The sequence below is a fragment of the Triticum aestivum genome, chromosome 6A (genome assembly GCF_018294505.1).
Source record: "Triticum aestivum cultivar Chinese Spring chromosome 6A, IWGSC CS RefSeq v2.1, whole genome shotgun sequence".
NCBI classification, from domain to species: domain Eukaryota; kingdom Viridiplantae; phylum Streptophyta; class Magnoliopsida; order Poales; family Poaceae; genus Triticum; species Triticum aestivum.
The window spans coordinates 187,618,760-187,639,654 of record NC_057809.1 but is presented as its reverse complement, the minus strand read 5'-3'; the positions used below and the strand labels follow the sequence as shown (position 1 = coordinate 187,639,654).

Sequence of the window (20,895 nt, the reverse complement as noted above, 5' to 3'; positions counted from 1 at the left end):
GATGTAGAAGCCTTCCGTGATCGATGCCCCCTCCGGCGGAGCTCCGAAAAAGGCCCCAAGATGGGATCTCGTGGATACATAAAGTTAAGGCAGTGGAATTAGGGTTTTGGCTCCGCATCTGGTAGTTTGGGGGTACGTAGGTATATATAGGAGGAAGGAGTACGTCGGTGGAGCAACAGGGGGCCCACGAGGGTGGAGGGCGCGCCCCCTACCTCGTGGCCTCCTGGTTGATGTCTTGACGTAGAGTCCAAGTCCTCTGGATCATGTTCGTTCCGAAAATCACGTTCCCGAAGGTTTCATTCCGTTTGGACTCCGTTTGATATTCTTTTTCTGTGAAACCCTAAAATAGTCAAAAAACAGCAATTCTGGGCTGGTCCTCCGGTTAATAGGTTAGTCCCAAAAATAATATAAAAGTGTATAATAAAGCCCAGTAATGTCCAAAACAGAATATAATATAGCATGGAACAATCAAAAATTATAGATACGTTGGAAACGTATCAATCAACAACAAGAAATATATATGTCAAGTTGTCAACAACAAGAAATATCTATGTCAACAGCAGCAAGATATCTATATCAACACACTTATAGCCACGGTTTCATCAATCATCTACACACACTTATATTCATGTACAGCAGCGAGTTCATCTATAGTTCTACAGTCTACACACACTTATATTCATGTACAGTAGCGAAATCATCTACCATTGTTTATGAAATACAAATCTGCATCAAACCCATCCTGCTGACATGCATGTACACCTGCTAATCAGTCAAGAACAGGAAAAAAATCTGCATCAAATTACCTTAAGAGCAGAGGTGCGGCGGCGCTCGGACGATGGCTAGTTGCTGGAGAGGAAGCATGCCGGCGTCACGGTTGGGGAGGAGAGGAGGCCTGCCGACGGCGGTACGATTGGGGAAGAGAGGCAATCAGGCAGCGGCGCGGTTGAGGAGGAGAGGCAACCGAGCGGCGTCGCTATTGGGGAGGAGACGAATCCTGCCGGCGTCTCAGTTGGGGAGGAGAGGAGGCCTGCCGGTGGCGGTGCGGTTGGGGAGGAGAGGTAGCCTGCCGGCGGCGGTGCGGGGCGGGTCGCGGCACTTCAGGACGGGCTAGGTCGCCGTAGCCAGCACGGGCCACAGGCAGAGGAGGGGAGGGGTAGCGATTACCTGTCGATGGATAAATTAGGATTCAAGTCGATGCGGTGGAGGAGTCGAGGACTAGAGGTGGAGTGGTGGACTGCTGGGCTGCCTACTGGGCTGCTGGTTGCTGCTGTTGGAGTAGGGCCAAATGGGCCTAATTTTGGTCTAATATTGAAGCCCAGGCCCGGCCCCAATAACTGCTGGGGCTTACTTTTGAGGCCCAGGCCTGGCCCACTGATCAAGCCCAGCCCTCCCAGGCTCCTTTTTTAATATTCAAATACGTCTGCACACATCCGTTTGACCAACACTTAATATGGGATGGAGGGCATATTTTAAAAACATATTAAATAATAGAAGACATGTATTAAAAAATTGTTAAAAAACTTAATTCTGATTTTCTGAAAAAATTGTGAACATAATTTTGAAAACCTGAACACTTTTTGAGAACGTGAGTGGTCCCATCGGAAGTTTTTGTGTTTATTACCTCCTGCCAGTGGGTCTGCCTGGCATGCACGAAATACTTAAGTTTTATTTTTGGAGAAAAATGAAATCCTTGAGTGAGAGCTCATGTATGATGCTCGTAGGCGTTAGACAAAGGAGCTTTCACTGAAGGACAGCGCAAATAGACCGACTTTCTATTTATTCTTTGTTTTTAGTCAGTTTTTTTCACGCACAAAAATGGTTATAGAAGCTACTCCCTCCACCGATATTAAGTGTCGCTCAAATGGATGTATCTAGCCTCTAGATACATCCGGTTGAGCGACACTTAATACAAATGGAGGGCATATTTTAAAACCTATTTAAAGATATAGAATTTATTTCAGAAAATTGTGAACAAAATTAGAATTCTGAACAATTTTTTCAATTTTTGAACAAGTTTTAAAAGGTGAACAAAATTTAAAAATCATGAACACTTTTGAAAATATGAACACTGTTTTTCTGAATATGTGAACATTTTTTAAATCGCAAAAAAAATTCAAATTCTGGAAAAAAATTCTGAATTGTGGTTTGAAAAATATGAACATTTTTTTAGAATGTGAACAATGTTTTCGAAAAAGTACCTTTCGAAATTACAAACACATTTGAAATTCTGAACAATTGTTTTAGAATTATGAACAAATTTTGGACACATGAACAACATTTTTCAACAAATGTGATTTTTTTTGAAAGACATAAACAATTTTTGAAATCATGAACGTTCATATACGAAATGTAATGATTACAAAGACTTCCATGTACATTCAATGAACTAGGCATCTTCAGAAGAGGCGTAATCATTTGTGAACAAAATTTTGAAAACATGTATGTTCACAACAAAGTTAAATTTCAAAAAAGTATTATAAATTTTGTTCAAATTTTTAAAAGTGAACAAATTTTGAAAAAAAAGGTGAAGAAAATGTAAAGATTATGAAGACTTCCATATACGTTCATAGCACTAGGCATCTTCACAGAAGAGGAGTAAAGCATGAAGATACATGACGACGTGGCTTCATAGGTTGTGTGGTACATTTCTCATTAGTTTTAGGATTGTGGTTTAGGTTGCGAAGCCAGTGATGCGTGCTTGCTGAAAATGATGTGATTGGGTTATGAAATCCATGAGAGGGAGAGCAGATTGGTCCTTAATTTTTCGGTTTCTTTTTTTTAACATAGTATAAATGAGACGCTAATACATATGCACATACACTCATCCCTATGAGTGCACGCACTCGCATCCTATCCCTATGAGCATCTTTGAAAGACTAAATCGCCACATCATCTTAAGATTGACGAAATCGACACAGACGTCTTCATAGTCAACGAAAACGTCTCCTCTCACTTAATGCACATAGCAAGAAGACTGAAATAAATATAGAAAAATGCGAGCATCAACGTCAAGTTTAATACTTGAATCCTGGCGGGATGGGGATACCAAGGTCCTCCTACCCATATAACCACATGTTGGTTCGCCTTATTTCTCCATTTTCAAAGGGACTAGGCAGGGGTTTCGGTATCACCCTGTCTTTTTGACATACTGCCTCCTTTCCGGTTTATAGGGCTTATCTTAAAATTTTAATTTTTCCATTTTATAAGGCTCAATTTGGTTGTTCTTCATCACATGTTCAGACTTCAAGGTGCATTAAATCATTGCATGCAAGTATTAAGAGAAAACTGACCAATGCATGCACTTTATGCATGCATACATTGCAAATAATGCATTCGTAAACATAATTTTTTGAGGAAAATAAGAGCATTAATTGGATGTTTTTGTAAACTATAAAAAATATTTCACCACTCATCATCTATCTTGGTTGGTGAGATTTTTGAATTGAGCCTTATAAACCGGAAAGGAGGGAGTAATTGCTAATGGACTAGCTATACTCGTCAGAAAGCTCATGAACAACCGAACAAGGGTTGATTAAAGGCTTGCTTCTCATTTGTTGATGATACCATTTTCTTGCTTTGTTGATTTCATCTTGCTTGGCCATTCCATGTCATCCATGATGCAATGAATCTTAAAAAGACGCGCTTAGAAGGATGTCCAAGGCACCCTACGTCGGCCTTAAAGAAAATAGAAAATGCATGTACGTCATCGCCAATAAACCGATAGTATTGCCTTATCTGTAAACTTGTCTATAAGAAAAACGAATCAGCCAAACCATTCGTCGCTCGTGGAATGTTTTATTATTCTGCCAAAAGTCTACCAAACTCTATGAAATTCCGTTGCACGTACGATTGTCAACTTTCCTATGAGTTATAACTACACGTCGACGAGGTCATTACATCAGAAACCTGAATACCATATTGGGTTTCATGGTTATCTGATCGGGTACATGGTAGTTTTTCTCACGTGTTGGTCTATGAACTGTTTACCTGCACCCCATGGCTGAACATGTCTGGGGCTGTATTTATGCATACACATGAGAGAACAAAAGGATACTCACTTGACAAACATAACACTTGTCCCCAAACCAGACATGGATATGAGAAGAGCTTTCGCCTGCACCCTGCTACTGGCGGCACTGTCGCCTCTTTCCGAGGCGGATGCGTCGAGCAAAGTAAGATGCATGATTCCTCTTTCAAAAGACTTACTTTTCAAACAAAAAAAACGGTCGTCTTGTTCTGATATGAGTTCTTGAAAACATCGTGTCATGAATTCCAGCTCTATATAGTGTACATGGGGGAGAAGAAACATGATGATCCATCCATGGTCACCGCGTCACACCACGACATACTAACCTCCGTTTTTGGGAGGTACTAGCTAGTACTCCCTCCGTTTTCATAACAAGTGTCGTGGTTTTAGCGAGTAGCTAGTAGTTCATAGTGCCTGATATACATATTACAACGAAACTGATATAATTTGCTCACCTTTTCTCCGTTGGCAACAGCAAGAACGAAGCCATGAAGTCGATAGTTTACAGCTACAGGCACGGATTTTCTGGCTTTGCCGCCATGCTCACCGACTCTCAAGCTGCGACACTTGCAAGTAATCATTATTCATAAGATGGCCTCAGCATGTTATCATTGCATCTTACATGCATAATCCACAGAAACTAATCAACACGCGCCCACTGTAGAATGTTCTGATGTTGTCAGTGTGAGGCCCAACATTTACCACGAAGCGCACACGACTCGGAGCTGGGACTTCCTCGGCCTTGACCACGACCAACCGCCAGAGGATTCAGGCCTCCTGCAAAAGGCAAAGTACGGTGAAGATGTCATCATCGGGGTGATGGATTCAGGTTTGCAACCACATTTCTAGCTTAAAATCACCATCACCACATCCAAATGAAAAACAAAAGGACTCAGAGAGTCGGGGACATAATCAATCGGCTCCATGCCTGTGCATGCATGCTGCAGGGATATGGCCTGAATCACGAAGCTTTGACGACAGCGGCTATGGTCCGGTACCGGCGAGGTGGAGAGGCACATGCCAGGCCGGACAGCAGTTCGACGCCACGAGTTGCAACAGAAAGATCATCGGCGCACGATGGTTCAGCGATGACATGAGCGATGAGGAGCTCAAGGGCGAGTACATGTCGCCCAGGGACCTCAGCGGCCACGGCACGCACGTCGCCTCGACCATCGCCGGCGGGCAGGTTCCGAACGTGAGCTACGGAGGCCTTGCCGCCGGGGTGGCACGCGGCGGGGCGCCACGCGCCAGACTGGCAATCTACAAGGTGTTGTGGGGGGCACGTGGATCGGGCTCCCACGCGGGGGTCCTTGCGGCCCTCGACCACGCCATAGACGACGGCGTGGACGTGCTGTCACTTTCGCTGGGACAGGCAGGCAGCGAGCTCTTTGAGACGCTGCACGCCGTCGAGAGAGGGATCTCCGTCGTGTTCTCTGCCGGGAACGGCGGACCTGTGCCGCAAACGGCGTGGAATGCTGTGCCTTGGGTCACCACGGTGGCTGCTAGCACCATAGACCGGTCTTTCCCTACAATGATATCGCTCGGGAGTAAACAAAAGTTAATGGTAAGTACCGTACAAACAATTTTGGGTTTTACTTTTATTTTATTTTTTAGAAAAGGAGGACGATCTCCGGCCTCTGCATCTGGACGATGCATACGGCCACTTTATTAATTATTGACACAAGACTGTACAGAGTCATACAACAATAAGACTAAAGCCACCAAACTAAGCAACGACTGTCGCTATCCTTATCCAGTTGATGTAGGGGCGCTGAAAGTCTGGGCCTAATACCAAACAGACCATGCAGCCAAATCTAAACATCTAAATACTTGAGGTCCCACTCAGAACGCCTGCCGGGTATGGACACCCACCAGTCCGACGTGCTTCTCAACCAGGAGCCCTGCCGGGTATGAGGCCGCCGCAGCCACATGCACGAATTCATCTTCAGAGCTGTACTACTGCATCAACCTTGGCCGGTCCAACTGCCGCCGACGCCACCATGACGCCAGGCAGTGTCACCCTCCTGCGCGAGTCCATCTCCGATCATCAGGCGCCGAGTCTCCACTGCGCCACGCCGCCGAGATCCGCCGTCATCAATGAAGCAGATGAAACACCGCTCCTCCTCTTGTCCCCTCCAACCAACACTCGCTCCAAAACGATGCCCCCATGAGGGAGAACGATACCGATAGCACCGTCATCGTCCGATCCGGTAGACCCAGATCTAGGGTTTCCCCCGGAACTTCCCGATCAGGTTGATGAGACCTGCAACGACGATGCCTCCAGAAGGAAACGACGTCTGAGATGCCGCCATCGTCCGCCAAGACCACAGTCTGGCGCGATTTTCATCGGAAGCCACGTCTTCCCGACCTCGTGGCTGGCTGGAACCGAACGGAACCTCGTCGCGAAGACGTATGTTGCCGTCGGTACTCCGACGGAGATCCGACATCTCCTCACCGGTCCCTCCACGCGCCGCCGGTCGGCGAAAGGCCTCCCTGCGACGGATCCAAACGGGGCGTTGGATCCGCAGTAGCCGTTGTCACCATCACGAGCAGGACAGCCCACCTCGCCGGATGGGGCACTGCCACCGCTGCCGTCCATGTAGGGCCGCCGCTCCGCCGACGATGGTGCTCGGGCCCTCGCCGCACAACCCGGATACTCCGTCCTACCCGCCGCCATTGGATCTCATGAGAAGGGCCGCCCCCGCCGCCTCAGATGGGATCCGCCGCCTCCCCCCGCCCAGGACCTTTGGCACCGGGCCCGCCGCCACCGCGGCCCACCGGCGGCGGCGGCGGCAGCAGGAGGGGGTGGAGGGAGAGGTGCTGGCGGCGCTAGGGTTGGGCCCCCTGGCATCGCCCGGGGGGAGGCGACGCGAGGGGTGCGAGTTCAGCCCACCTACTCGTACAATGTATGTTACAAAATGACGCGAGGGTTGGCTTTTACTATTATTGAGTACTGTTTTTATTACCGGTTCTAAATCAATGCATGTTAATGGTTCCGGGGTAAATTCAGATTTTGGCAAATATATGCATGCATATTCCTACGTACGTCTAAAATTGTCAAAAATCATTTCATGCAATTTTAGGCTTCATGGTATGTATAATTTAATCAGACCTCTAAAAATATCAGACGACTCCGAAATAGAAAATCATTGTTATCAAAATGAATTTTATATATTCCTTGACGTCATGATTTATTAGATATATTAGTAGGTCTAGAGCCTTACAACATTATTTTTGCGAGCGCATGGCTAATAGTATAGCAAACTATTGGCTATAGAAATCTGTCGTCTCATCTATTGTCATCATTTATAGTTACTTCTATAGTAGTGTGGGTTAAGGTTGGCTATTACATCACTATTTTATTTACCTACTCTCTTTTTCTTTCTTCACATTTATTATATTTGTCTAGAAGTATGCATATAGTTAGGCTTTTTGCATGAGAGTCCACTCCTCTTACTTTTTAATATATCTCTCCTTCACATATGCAAAAGTGTCATGTAAGTAGGCTATAAGCCGGAAAATGCCAACGGAGGCCGAGCTCCAGGGAGCTCGGTATTTTTGAAAAAAATCAAAAGTCATATTTCAAAGTTTCAAATAAATTCAAAAAAAATTCCATCGAAACTTATTAGATTTCCGCATGTGCGTGTGGAAAAATCATTTGAAATTTTTGTATTTTGTAGGCTGTACAAAAAAGACAAAATTCCGGCCCAACAACAAAAAAAGCGGCCCATTTTAGAAATATGTTTTTGTCTTTTTTCTGTACGCCACGTGTGAAAGTATATGGTTATGAATTTTTGCACATACGTAATACACATATGTGAGAGTGTATACAAACATTTTCAAATTTTTTCACGCAATGGAAAATCGTATTTTGAAAACGAGCTCCGTGGAGCTCGGCCTCCAAAAGCCCTCACTCGGCTATAAGCCCACTATTATACTTGCTTTTAGGTGCTACTAGTATAATATATAAAGCGTTACATAGTCATCAACTCATACTACTTTTTTAGAATAAAGGGCGATTTTATTAACTTAAAATATAGTATCAAACGGATACAAAGCATAATGAGTAACATCCGACCTCTGCATAGATAGGAATGCACGGCCAATCGCAGATAGTTTGACAAGCGAAAAAATAAAAGCCAACATATTGGCACTAGTAAAGGCACAACTAACGATATCCTTCACATGCAACTGATTGGGTAGATATCCTTCTTTACGAACCATGGCACAACTAACGATATTTTTCAAAGTTTTTCTATAGATATATACTCCTTTCGGTTCATATTACGTGTCTCTGATTTAGTACAAGTTGTACTAAATCAGCGATTCTTATTATGGAACGAAAAGCGTACTTATAAAGATGAAAGAATATTCATGCTACATGATTTTATAATACTTATTCATTTTTGAATTTTTGTATTTGCAAGAATTTACCAAGTGACTATGAATGTTAAACTTCAAATATCTAGTTTACTTCCACATATTGATGTTCATAGAAATATTAATTATGTCGTCTAAATTTTGGAGATATGTAGGTCAATCCAATGAAGCTGATTTTAAGCAACTAGCTGCTAAGAGCATCTCCAATCGGACCTCTCAGATTGTCCCTATATATCCGAGCTGACAGCCCAGACAGTGCCCGAACAGAAGAGAGAAAGGAATAGTCTTTCCAATCAGACACCTCAAATCATCCTCGTATATCTAGGTTGTCCACGAAACCCCAAACCCAACCTATATATGGGGAGGAAATGAGCGTTCCCCGGTCACCCCAACACGTCGAACCTGACCCACTTTAGACCTCTCTCCCTCTCTCTCTCTCTCTCTCTCTCTCTCACACACACACACACACACAATAATATTCATGTGCCCAAACAATTTTGAGGACGACTGTGTGCATGGGCAAATAGGGGTTCGGAGTGGACAAGCCCGGACATTGTCCAGATGTGCCCGCGGACAAATAGCGGGTCAAATTAGTTCGGTCCAATTGGAGATGCTCTAATGGAAGCAACACATTGAATGTTCATTGTGGCTCTTTTTGCATATGAAGATATATTTGAAATGTCAACATAATCCTTTATCTTCTTTATAAGCTTTGCAAGGAAAAACATTATCCATAATTTATGCAATAAAGGTGGCAAAACTGACGGACAAACAACATAACTATTCTTACTAGTAGAACGCCCGTGCGTTGCAACGGGCTGCATTGGCGACTTCTTTTTTTCTTTCTTCCATCCATCAACTAAAAATGTTCCTTGAGGTGATACGTGGATGGACAAATTTACAATCATACGAAAATATCAATGGTTTAAAATATATTTATCAAAAAAATAATTCTACAACACATCCGACATTAAGGTTATGGTATCTGACAGATAGGGAACAAACACAATGATGACTTACCATCAAATCTCATTTATATTTCAGAACATGTTTTTCCTACCAATGTGTGCAAGATCTCTCTCCCAATTCCCCCTTCCCTCGCTCCCTCGCTCTCTCCCCCTCTCTCTCGCGCACTCTCTCCGGATCTCAGGTGTGTTGCCTTCTCAAGAAGGCTCCAATGCTCTAGTAGCGGTCTAATGAGCTGGTCGTCATTATTCGGTGGTGACAACAACGATGAGGAGGAACACCGCAAGATGTTGCTGATGTTCTTAATCTCTCCATGATGTCATCAAGAGGGCTTCAACCAAGAACCATAATTTGATTGACTACCCACAAAAAATAGAACTATTCTTTACAACTTTCTGAAAAGCTAAATATAATTCAAAAAAAATTATGAAGAGAGGTTAGTAAATAAAAATACAAGTCATGACTAAAATATTAAAGTGAGAAAATTATTATTTTTTACCTCATAACAGATATTGTGGCATACTATCTTTCAATATTCCTTATTTAGTGCCAATGTAAATTCCATACATTAAATGTCTAGATCATCTGAAATGGCCATGAAATTACAAAGTGGGAAGGTGGAACAACATTTACACAAGTATAGCATGCAAAATCAGCAACTTATGTGTATAGTCTACAGCTTCATCAGGGCAAGTAAAAAAAAATCAGTCCGGCCTATAAATTGTACATAAAAAACTGCAGTTAAACCAATGGACAATTGGAATGGATGTTGCCTACAATCGCTGTGACAACAGGCTCACCAGCAAGGTTGCACTTGTAGATCATCATTTTCTGTGCAAGGGATATCTTCTCAACTGAAATCTCCATTCCAAAATCACCTCTGGCCATGAAGTAATTGGTTTCCCACAAAGTGTCATCAAAGTTTACAATGCCCTCTTGGTTTCAACCTACCAATTCAAGAAAGAATAACAACATAGCCGACATGGTCACGGGCAAGCACGTATGTTTATAGGCACAGTAGATTTAGTCAACACAGCAGTTGAACGAAGCTAAGTAATCTGAACAATTTTACAAGTACCAAGAAATAAAACTTACCACAGGAGATGCAAGAAATAAAATTAGGCAAAACTTGTTCAACAAATTATGCTAAGGCTTTTGTGAACCAAGTGTATTCATTAAGGAAAGCACATAGAAGAGAACCAATTATGTATTTTTTGACTATATAACACATAATAGACTATAATGTTTTTTTACAAACAGGAGTAGATGTGAAACATGTCCTCGGAGAGACAAAGAGTTCATGGGTTCCAGAATCAAGTGTGTATATTAACAAAAAGTTGGACGTTATAACAGTAAGTTGTCGAGTGTGTATATTAACAAAAAGTTGGACGACATAACAGTAAGGCAACTCAATGAAAGGAAGGAACATCATCTGTGGTTGCCCTGGTACTTAACTGACGTGCAAAAACATTTCATCAGTGCAGAGAGTATCAGAAGTTCAGGAAGGAAAGGAAAAAAACATTAACAAAGCTCGATAACATTACCATCATAATAACACAAAACAAGGATATTTGAATCAGATTTGTAATTCAAGCCCAAAAATGTATATACTATAATAATAACGCAACCATCAAGTCTTTAGTTAATTCATAAAGAGCTGATTGTTTTTAAATGTTTCAGTCCGCTGCTTCTGTATAACAGTTAAAGAACATAAAGAACCACTGCCAACAAATTTCAGTTAACTAACCGACGAATGGATACATATCAAAACAACTAAATCTATAAGTAATGTAGACTAACAAATACGCATGACCATGAGTGCTTCACTGATTGCAGAAAATCAATACCTAGATAAGGTTAAGGATTCAGGCCAAAAATGCATATACACTGATAACACACTACCAAAAAAATCAGCAAGGTTCAGAATTCAGGCCCAAAAAAGGTATACTATACTAATAATAAGTAACCAGGAATTCTCGATTTGCTTCACAATTCAGGCCCAAAATACATATTGTACCAATAACACACAACCATCAAGTCTCAGTTCATTTACTTAAGAATTGATTATATTTCAATGATTCCATCTCCTGCTATTCTTTAGCAGTTAAAACCAGGCTTCACCATGAAAATAGAAAAGATACCTAGTTCAGTCACTCGTAGCTTTGGAGCATGCTTAATCAGTTTGTTCCTCATGAACCACATATCAGCGCACACATACAGACACACACGCGATGTGCTCAGCACCTCATGCTGCTAATCACTATGTCGTATGGACACACATGTATCATTGCCACTCAATGGTTTACCCTGAAAGAAGTAGGAACAACACTAATCAGAGATGATCAGGTTCAGTAGAATGGACGGATAGGCAGAAAAAAATCACTGTGCAGCCAAAAGTATACATCTTCCAGCTTCCAATTTTGGAAAAGCTTAAAAATAGATATAATGTCATTTTTGTTTCGAAAGTATACATTAATGCGGTTGAAAAACAGGTCCTCTCTCTGTTTAAACAAATAGATATAGATTCATTTTCCATTCCAAAAGTATACATTAACATGGTTGAAAAACAGATCACATCACCCCAGCTGTTAAAAGTCAATTAATCTTTTTAGTAAACAAAAATTATACTCCGTATTTCAGAATTTGGAGACGAGGCTAACTTTCCGTCTACTAAACCGACCAAGAAGAAATTCAACTCAGCCATGAGAGCTTTAAAAAAAAGAATTTTAGTGTGATCTTAGCGAAAAAGGCTTTCGGCCCGCTTTATATATAAAGCATCAATCAACAAGCACCCAGTACAAACACACGCCCGCCACCGCAACACACGCACACACCCAGGGCAGGATACATAGGTGCTGAGCGCAGCAACACCACTCCTAGCACTACCCACACAGAGATGAAGCTACATATGACGAACCATGTGCTCCAAGGCGGCGCCTTCAGGAAGGGAACGACACCGGATCGCCGCCACCGCCCGATCCAAAGATCAGAGTTTCCCCCGGAACCGTATGACAGGCAATGAGAGCCGCGACGACGCCTTCAAGAAGGGAACGATCTTCGCCGCCGCCGGTCCGTTCGAAGATAGAACAGGTTTTCACCTCGGCCAACACTCATCGCCACCGAACGCCACACCCTGGACACCACACTGCCCACACGGCCATGGTGACCGGGCAGCACCAAGGCACGGGCTCTGCCCACAAGCACCGCGCTACCACCACCAGGGCCGCCGCCCTAGCATCCAAGACCTCGACACCACCTCACCCGAGACACGTCGCATCCCAAAGGAATGACACCGGATCGCCGCAACCGCTCGATCCAAAGGTCACTCCTGCTGCACCGTGCGCGAGACGAGCTCCGTCTAGCCGCGTTGGGCGCGGGACGAGCTCGATCCTGCAGCACCGGGACGCGAGACGAGCGGGGAGAGGGGAAGTCCCGGCGGCGCGCGGGTGGAGTCGCCCCTCGAGTCGCCAGAGGAGGGCGACGCGGGGGTGTTTTTTCACTCTAGTGTGATCTTTGGTATTTCAGCTTCAACCGAAGCTAGCCACCATTCACAGTTAGACAATGTAAATCCAAATTTTAGATGGTTTTTCGTTTAAACTGAAGATATAACAGCCTATGCACTGCCACAATCGATGAACACAAAAATAATGTTCAATTAATTACTTAACGGCAGATAATCAGTGTACCACTACATGGTACCATAATAATTAATTAATTTGCAGCAATTCTAGACATCATTAACTCTTAGACACTGTAAAAGCAAATTGCAGATATATTTTTAGTTTAACCCGAGGCTACAACCTTATACGCACTACCACATTCGATGAACGCCACAACAATGTTCAGCACTACCACATGTAATCTGAATCTCCCCTGAACTTTTCAGTTTGACCACCCCCAGGCATATAATTGCAGCCTAACAAAGACGACATTGCTCCATGGGAGACTCATAGATTCAACTCGACTAAAGAATAAGATTTAATAATGGATTCAAATAATTAAGACGAAGATATTGTCCTGTGGCCCAAGAGAAAAGATATGTTTGGTAATTGGAAACGTGTGTAGATACCTTGATGGAGCGGTCTTGTTCAAAGGCTAGGGAGGCCTTGGAGAAGACCACCTTCCGGGTGAGCAACTTCTGCTGGGACTACACGTTGGCGCCCAAGTCCCTAAGGTTGCCAATGCTCCTTTGGGTTTGAAAACCTTCTCTTCACAGAATTATAGATCAATTTCTGAATTCTGGAGGACTGTACATAACGCATACTTCATCTGGAAAAATAAAACTAACTGTAATGAAAGCATCAATTGCAGTTGAAAAAATAGTGCTAAAGAAAAAGGAAAGCTTGTGGCTGCTAATTGATTGCAGCGTATGTACCAAACAAATTACAATGCACTAACACAACATGCGAATTTAAAGAACTCCCTATAGTGGATTCAACCACCCTGAACGAATGATATTATATATCAAGGGCATGAGTAATGCAGGTTTATATTTGTAACCAAATAAAGTAAAGAGTACATATTAACCAATGGAATTAACTGAAGCAATTAAATAAATTTGAGACGGTGACTACAAAGCATGAATACAATGAGAAACTACACAAATTCAATCTAACCATGTGTTAGTAGATTAGATGCTGCAAAAGGTTGTACAACCTTATGGGACACAAGCAGCCAAGTTAAACTAACTGAGGGATGAACTTACTCAATGAATCAACCACTTTGTTCTTGCCCCTGGCCTTATCAAACTTATACACAAGCAAATCTTGCATAGTTGGAGAAAATGAATATTCAAGATCGAGAAGAACATCTAGAAGCTCTCGTGCATCAATCTCATTAAGTTAGTTGATTGGTTCCCTTACAAAGAAGCAAGGGAACTTGTAGTTGTACTGCTGTAGCATCTCCCCCTTCAATCCTGAAACTTGTAAAACAAAGAGCTGAACTATTTTGCCCCTTGAAGGATCAAATATAATGTATTTGAAGTTAGTAGGTTAAATAAAAAAGTTTATAGAAAATAAGATCAATCTATTTATTAAACAAAGCAAGCTACAAATGCAAACAGTGTGGCAGACTTAGATCACTTCATGTACCAAATATTAACTGAAATTTTATGGCATAAACCACAAACTTCCTGTATTGTAATGGATCACACACCAAAGAACTTACATTGTAATTAATTTTATCCTGCAAAATATTGTGAGCAATCTTAATTTCATCACAACACAAACTGCATCTAGTTTTGCTGAAGGATAGTTACAAAAAGTATGGAAAAGCTTCCAAGCTAACGTTCCGTCAAAATAACCTTCAGTAAAGTGTATGTATGGAAGTATCTAAATAGTCCACCAAAATCAAAATGCTCCAGAAAATGGATCCTACAGCTAATCTAGTGCGAAGACCATTGAGGTGTTGTTAGTTTTCCTAAATCACGAGAACCATCTTGATAAGGAAATGACACCTGTTTGGAAGATAATTATATCATAGTAGAGGTACTCGAACCCTGGGTGTTCATTTTGTTCCAGCCCTACTCAGATTTGTGCTAGTTCTAAAATAGTTAACAGAGATGCACAATGACAATGGGCACTAACCTGGGCCAGTGACCTAAGAATTTGGAGCGAAGATTACTATTTTTTAGCGCAACACACCCTCTGTTGGCGGTTAAAATACCTCATGTCTGGGCTCGTAGTTGAACTTCTTACTGTAATTCTTACTGTGCATCTTCCTTTTGAACATTTGTTCCAATGAACCTGCAAACCTGCATCCAAAACAATCGATCTCACGACTGGCCATAATAATAAAAACAATCCACATGACCTTGCAAGCAAGAATATAGATGTAATTGATCAAAAATGAGGGAGATGGAATTTGTGTAAGTTCTGCACCTGTTCTAAGATCTCAGGTTGTAGTCGGCGGTGTAGGGGAGCAGTGATGTCGTGGCCGCACCATGGGGCTAGTCCTTGGTGTATGGGAGTTGTGCCATCAAGGCCGCACTGTTGGGGTAGTCCTTGATGTAGGGGAGCAGCTTCATCAGGGTCGCACTTGCCATCAGAGGGAGATGGAGCATCAGTGTGGTGATGGAGTAATGCATTTCTTTTATCTGGTTGCTGCATTTCACCAATGTACCTTTGAAAAGATTGAACAGATTATCTTCCACCTAAAAGTAACATGGCCATCTTCATGAGAATGTCTACGCACATGGATGCAAATAGAAGATAATTGATGTCTTTGTACCAGAAAGATGTAAATTGAATATTCGATGTGTGACTGATTGCTACATTTTTCAGTTGATGAGATACAATATTCAGTTAAGATACACTCCATCCGTCCCAAAATAACTTATTTTGGGTTGGAGGGAGTATATCATAACTACATTCCTATCATGCAAGATAGAAAAAATATAAGAGGAAAAATAAATAAAGGTTCATGCATGAACAAAACCTCCAGTGCTTTCACCCAGGAAAAAAGCAAACGCACGGGGTTTTTACTGGAAACTAAAGTTTATCGACAAGAGAGGAAATTCTATAGCAGAGGAAAGGAGAAGGCATTGGAATCACAGATAATATGTGCTAATCCAACCGATACGATCAGTTGAAACTAATAAAAAAAGAGTAAAGGAGTAGGCATTTGCATCACAAACCTTCTCTGATGCAGAAGTTGCAGCGCTAGGGCCGGCTGCACATCTGAAGCCCATCTCACCGTAGCACCTACGCCTCCTGTGCACCTCCTCCTTCCTGCTCGCGCCGCCGGGGAGGGTGCCACACGCGTGCCGCCGTTTTCGTGTGACCCTGCCGCCAGCCAGCCTCCGGCGAGTGCCACCGCGTCGGTGAGTCCCTCCCCGTTCCTTCCTTCCTCCTCCCATCTCCTCATCTCTCCCATCTGTCCTATGATTCCTCGTCGCGCCGTTGATGCAGGACGCGGCCGCCGCCGGATCTTCAACGCGCACGGGAGCCACAAACCGCCCCCTGTCCAAATCAAGCTCCAGTCCCGCTCCCCCCTCCCCCGGGTATAGCACGGTGGCTGAATCCAAGGCACGGCGGCTGAATCGAGCTCCAGTCCCGCTCCCCCTCCCTCGGGCTCCTAATTGAGGTTAGGGTTGCGCGCTCGGCCGGCACGCCGGCTGAATCCAACATGGGCCTGCGGCGATGGAGAGGAGGGCGTTGGTGACGGCCATGGCTGGATCCGGCGACCGCAGCCTCCTCCAAGGTCGGGCTAGTGGGGGCTCGGGGCACAGGCGACTGGCGAGCGAGAGGGGTGGGAGCTCAAGAGCTGAGGAGAAGGCGACGATGCGAGCGGCGGTGGCGGACGGAAACCCTATTTGGTGTGGGTCGAGAGGTGGATGAGGGCCGGTTTTTTGGGTGCGTACGTGGGTTGGGGTGGGAGTTGGGACCGAAAAAAACCTGGGAAGTGGGAGTTGTCCCTGATTAATCTACGAAATTTTAGGACAAAAGTAAACCAGCGGAGGTGGGACGAAAATTAACCGGCGAAGACTATCAACTGCTCTATTAGGAGTAGAGATATTTGTTATTATACCCCCTCCCCTGGATAAATGTTTACTTGGTATGTCCTCGAAACTAGGCATTTCCTATTCAATGTCAGTTGCACCCATTAAGGTGTTAACCGCAAACCGGTGCACACCCCCCCCCCCCCTCTGAGAGGGGCCGGCCCGTTTGGCCTTTTCCTTTTTCCTATTAAAACCGCAAAAACCTGCACGCTATGAGTTGAACCCAGGATCTACTTTCTACTTGATAAACTACAGCAACCACCCGGGCCACGACTCTAGTTGTGATCACTTCTCCCTTTTTCCTTTTATTTTTTCTTCCTTTCTTCCTTTTGCTTTTCTTTTTCTTTTCTTAAATCCATGTTTTTTTTTCAAAATCAATGAAAATTTTCACATTTGTGAACTTTTTTCAGAATTGATGAACATTTTTCAAAATCGATGAACTTTTTCAAATTTGTAATTTTTGTATTGAAAATCAATGATTTTTTTCAAATCAATCAACTTCTAAATTTTGTTAGAATTTTAAAGAAAATTGATGAAGCTTTTCCAAAATTGATGAAGTTTTTCTAAAATGGGCGATTTTTTCAAATGGATGAACTATTTTTCAAAATCGATTGACCTTTTTCAAATTTGTGAATATTTTTTAAAATCAATAAAAAATCAAATTTGTGAATTTTTTGAAATTGATGAACCTTTTTCAAAGCGCGGCTACAGTTTGTTCTTAAATAGTTGACCCTACAATCATCGAGTAGCACCTTGTAGCTCTAGTGGTTAGGCGACCTACAGTGGAGCTAAACGGCGTAAGGTCGGTTCCTCACGGGAGCCGCTTTTTTCTTTGTGTGTGCGTGTGGGGGGGGGGGTTGTGTTATAAATACATTTTCTCTACGTTGGGTGTTCGTGGGTCGGCCCACCAGGTGCGGCAGTGAGCGCCAGATGCCTGAATCGGCGCATAAAGCGTCGTATAGGAGCTCCCTCGACACTATCTCCTCTCATAGTTAACACTACATCAAGTTCAGATGAACTCTTTCTTGTTTGACTTCAAACACAGGGGCAATCTCTTCAGAACAATGCATCTATGAACATCAGTGACTTTAAGACCCTTGTTTACGCGAGGAGGTAATGAAATAAAGCATCACTTGACACATTTTGGTTTCCCATTTTGTTCTTTGTCTAAAATCACAATGATTATGAAACGGTGTTCAATTTATTTGTTTTATGCAGCTGTAGCATGCAGTCGCTTGCGTCAAGCAACATCACCGGTAAAATTGTTCTGTGCTATGCACCGGCAGAGGCGGCCATTACACCACCTCGGCTAGCACTTCCTATTGTCATAAATTGTACAATGGAGGCCGGCGCGAAGGGCCTTATCTTTGCACAATATGATGCCAACATCCTTGACATCTTGACCATGTGTAAAGGCAACATGGCATGTGTAGTGGTGGACTTCGAAATCGCGCACACAATTCTCGCATATTTGGATAAAACAAAGTGAGTACATGTCGCATTGTCCAACAAAATAGGGGCCGTGATTTTTTTCCTTGTAAGAAGTTCATATTTGGCATACGACTTGATAGGAATCCAGTGGTGAAGGTGTCTCCTGCCATGAGTGTTATTGGGAACCAAGTGTTGTCGCCGATGGTCGCCTCATTCTCATCAAGAGGCCCGAGTGCCGCGTTCCCAGGAATACTCAAGGTATCATCTTTATAACATGAAACAACATTATACAGTAGGTTAAACGATGTTAAACATCCCTACGTATGAACAGCCAGATGTTGCTGCACCTGGGGTCAGCATCTTGGCAGCCAAGGGCAACACTTATGTGTTCATGTCCGGGACATCCATGGCGTGTCCGCATGTATCCGCGGTGGTTGCACTACTTAAGTCAGCTCACCCGGATTGGTCCCCTGCCATGATAAAGTCTGCCATCATCACTACAGGTATGCACATGAGAACGATACAAGAAATTCTTCTCAACATTGTAGTATGACTAAACCTTGTGTGTGTGGCATGGTTGTAGCTTCCATGACCGATCATTTCGGTGTGCTGATCCAAGCAGAGGGTGTCCCGAGGAAACTAGCCGCCCCATTCGACTTTGGCGGTGGCCATATAGATCCAGATAAGGCCATTGACCCTGGCTTGGTTTACGGCATGAATGCAAGAGATTACAACAAGTTCTTAAATTGCACCAATGAATTGTTAGATGACTGTAAGTTCTATATCAGCAATCTTAACCTCCCATCAATCGCCATGCCAGACATCATAGACAATATCACAGTCCGGCGCACTGTCATGAATGTTGGGCCAGTTGAAGCAACTTACCGAGTGACGGTTGAGGCTCCCGCAGGTATAATCGTAACTGTGGAGCCATCTATGATCAGTTTTACAAGAGGTGGTAGCAAAAGCATGATGTTTACGGTGATGTTCATAGCAAGGAAGAGAGTGCAAGGTGGGTACACCTTTGGGAGTTTGACATGGTCGGATGAAAATACCCACTCAGTGAGAATTCCTATTGCAGTGCAAACCGTTGTACAAGACTTTGTGAGAGATACATCATAAATTCAACTAGTTATGTGTATACCTTATTCATGCACTTGAGCGATTGTCATATGAATTGTTGAAAAAACATTGAAGATCCTATATATACATCATTAGGGAATGTACTACTTATATTTTAATTCTTGTTTGTGAAGAGACTGCTACATCTTTCTACTTTTCAATTAGTCTAAGTGCTCATAACTTTTGACTATATATATCAGACAAGTTTGTACAAAATTGAGCTAGGTTACATAAAAATTAGTATACAAATTTTGGTTGAAAGCATACAAGTTTCTACAATTCCCGCGGAAGATGCAACCAGGTTCCAACTCAAGAAAAGAAGACGGAGGGGACGAGAGGACGTTTTGGCGGAGGGAAAAAAGGGTTTGTAGACCAAGCTCAAACATTATTCAATGCCAATAATATGAAGACCAAAACGAGGCCAAATCGACTAGAATTTAGAACTAATATCTGAACTTGAACGATATTAACAAGAAACAAGAGCAACTGGCAAATTTCGTCATCAGCTAGCGGGGATCATCGTGACACGCTCACTCTCTCATCTCTTTCCTTTTTTCCTTTTTTCTGTTTCTTTCTTCTGGGCAGCAACACAACTACACAAGCAACGCAAATGCAAGAAGATACTACAACCATGTGCTTAGAAGTCAGGCTTGGATCCTCTCAGTGGCCGAGGATGGTCATGTGGGTGTCGAACGACGGCAGCTCGTCGTCCTCGTCGGTGTCTCCATCGCCGTCGCGGTCGACCTTGCCGGCGCCAGGAATGGAGATGGACGTCAGGGACGGCAGCTTCGTGCCGAGCCCGCCCTCCTCCTCCGTGTCCTCCGGCGCCTTGGGTTCCCCCAGCTTGCACGTCTTGTCCTTGAGTGGGTTGCAGGCGAAGCCGCCGGGGGCGGGGGCCGCCGGGCCGGCGGCGGCGGCGGCGGCGGCCCCGGCCCCGGCGGCGGCCGCATGCCTGGTGGCGAGCACCGCGCACGCGAGCACCGCGGCGGCGAGGATCAGCGACACGCGCGCCATGACCGTGCTGGTTATGCTGTAGACGGCGGGTGGTGTGGAGGCGGCACGAACGTGGGGTACGTGCAGGAGCTTTTCCTTTCCGCTGAAGTCTGGCGAGCGGGACGAGAGGCCCGGCGGCGCGCGCTTTAAAAGGCGGGGATGGGATGCCGGATTTAGCCGGGAGTCACGACGGTTGCGGGCGTTGCTCGGCGTGTGTGGCTGGGCACCGTCCCCACGGGCCACGGTTACGCTGGGAGCGGGTGTTGAGGAGCTGATCAAGAACATGCAACAGACTACAGTTCTCTCCAGAAACCTGCGGTAGACTCTGGATCGGTCTTCGCATGCTAGGACGCCAAGAATATTTACGTGGACGAGCCGTCCTCGCGTGGGTCAAAGTCACCTCCGGCCTCCGGGGTCCAGCATCTACGCGAGGCTGCCCGCTGTGCCAGCCACGTCGCTGTTCACAGAGTCGTCA

At 44.1% G+C, this 20,895-nt stretch overlaps 3 protein-coding genes across 19 annotated transcripts; 1 reads left to right on the top strand and 2 right to left on the bottom strand.

Moving 5' to 3' along the window:
- Positions 1 to 4,076: 4,076 nt before the first annotated feature.
- Positions 4,077 to 19,516, top strand: LOC123127217 (subtilisin-like protease SBT3.9). The gene is made up of 10 exons (XM_044546799.1): positions 4,077 to 4,175; positions 4,280 to 4,371; positions 4,506 to 4,603; positions 4,695 to 4,859; positions 4,978 to 5,594; positions 17,920 to 17,987; positions 18,093 to 18,359; positions 18,446 to 18,563; positions 18,637 to 18,808; positions 18,889 to 19,516. Exons 1-10 carry the CDS (start codon positions 4,095 to 4,097, stop codon positions 19,425 to 19,427), a joined length of 2,217 nt encoding a protein of 738 aa, XP_044402734.1. The 5' UTR covers positions 4,077 to 4,094; the 3' UTR covers positions 19,428 to 19,516.
- Positions 9,525 to 16,715, bottom strand: LOC123127218 (uncharacterized). 17 transcript variants are annotated; one of them, XR_006462189.1, is made up of 7 exons: positions 16,011 to 16,715; positions 15,256 to 15,496; positions 14,082 to 15,128; positions 13,446 to 13,645; positions 10,177 to 11,683; positions 9,876 to 9,961; positions 9,525 to 9,779 (listed from the first exon to the last, which is right to left on the bottom strand). XR_006462189.1 is itself a non-coding variant. In XM_044546800.1 (4 exons), the coding sequence occupies exons 1-3, from the start codon at positions 16,247 to 16,249 to the stop codon at positions 15,081 to 15,083; spliced, it is 528 nt and encodes a 175-aa protein (XP_044402735.1). In that variant the 5' UTR covers positions 16,250 to 16,714; the 3' UTR covers positions 14,475 to 14,560; positions 15,041 to 15,080. The 17 variants fall into 17 exon arrangements, 1 of the variants encoding a protein (XP_044402735.1); XR_006462190.1 differs by lacking the exon at positions 9,525 to 9,779 and having other exon boundaries at positions 9,848 to 10,090; positions 10,177 to 10,323; positions 11,518 to 11,683; positions 16,011 to 16,713; XR_006462179.1 differs by having other exon boundaries at positions 9,526 to 9,779; positions 9,876 to 11,683; positions 16,011 to 16,714.
- A 275-nt stretch (positions 19,517 to 19,791) lies between the features above and the next one.
- Positions 19,792 to 20,528, bottom strand: LOC123130540 (uncharacterized). The gene has a single exon (XM_044550415.1). The coding sequence runs from the start codon at positions 20,439 to 20,441 to the stop codon at positions 20,088 to 20,090; it is 354 nt and encodes a 117-aa protein (XP_044406350.1). The 5' UTR covers positions 20,442 to 20,528; the 3' UTR covers positions 19,792 to 20,087.
- Between the last annotated feature and the right edge of the window lie 367 nt (positions 20,529 to 20,895).

What these genes read in the sequence shown, in the direction of transcription:
- LOC123127218 (XM_044546800.1), bottom strand. Translation starts at nt 16,249, where the DNA reads ATGGGAGAGATGAGGAGATGGGAGGAGGAAGGAAGGAACGGGGAGGGA. An exon ending in CAACTTCTGCATCAGAGAAG is followed by an intron (nt 15,497 to 16,010) that starts GTTTGTGATGCA and finishes ATCTTTTCAAAG; the next exon opens with GTACATTGGTGAAATGCAGC. An exon ending in AACCTGAGATCTTAGAACAG is followed by an intron (nt 15,129 to 15,255) that starts GTGCAGAACTTA and finishes TTTTGGATGCAG; the next exon opens with GTTTGCAGGTTCATTGGAAC.
- LOC123130540 (XM_044550415.1), bottom strand. Translation starts at nt 20,441, where the DNA reads ATGGCGCGCGTGTCGCTGATCCTCGCCGCCGCGGTGCTCGCGTGCGCG.
- LOC123127217 (XM_044546799.1), top strand. Translation starts at nt 4,095, where the DNA reads ATGGATATGAGAAGAGCTTTCGCCTGCACCCTGCTACTGGCGGCACTG. An exon ending in CTAACCTCCGTTTTTGGGAG is followed by an intron (nt 4,372 to 4,505) that starts GTACTAGCTAGT and finishes CGTTGGCAACAG; the next exon opens with CAAGAACGAAGCCATGAAGT. An exon ending in GCATATTTGGATAAAACAAA is followed by an intron (nt 18,360 to 18,445) that starts GTGAGTACATGT and finishes ACGACTTGATAG; the next exon opens with GAATCCAGTGGTGAAGGTGT.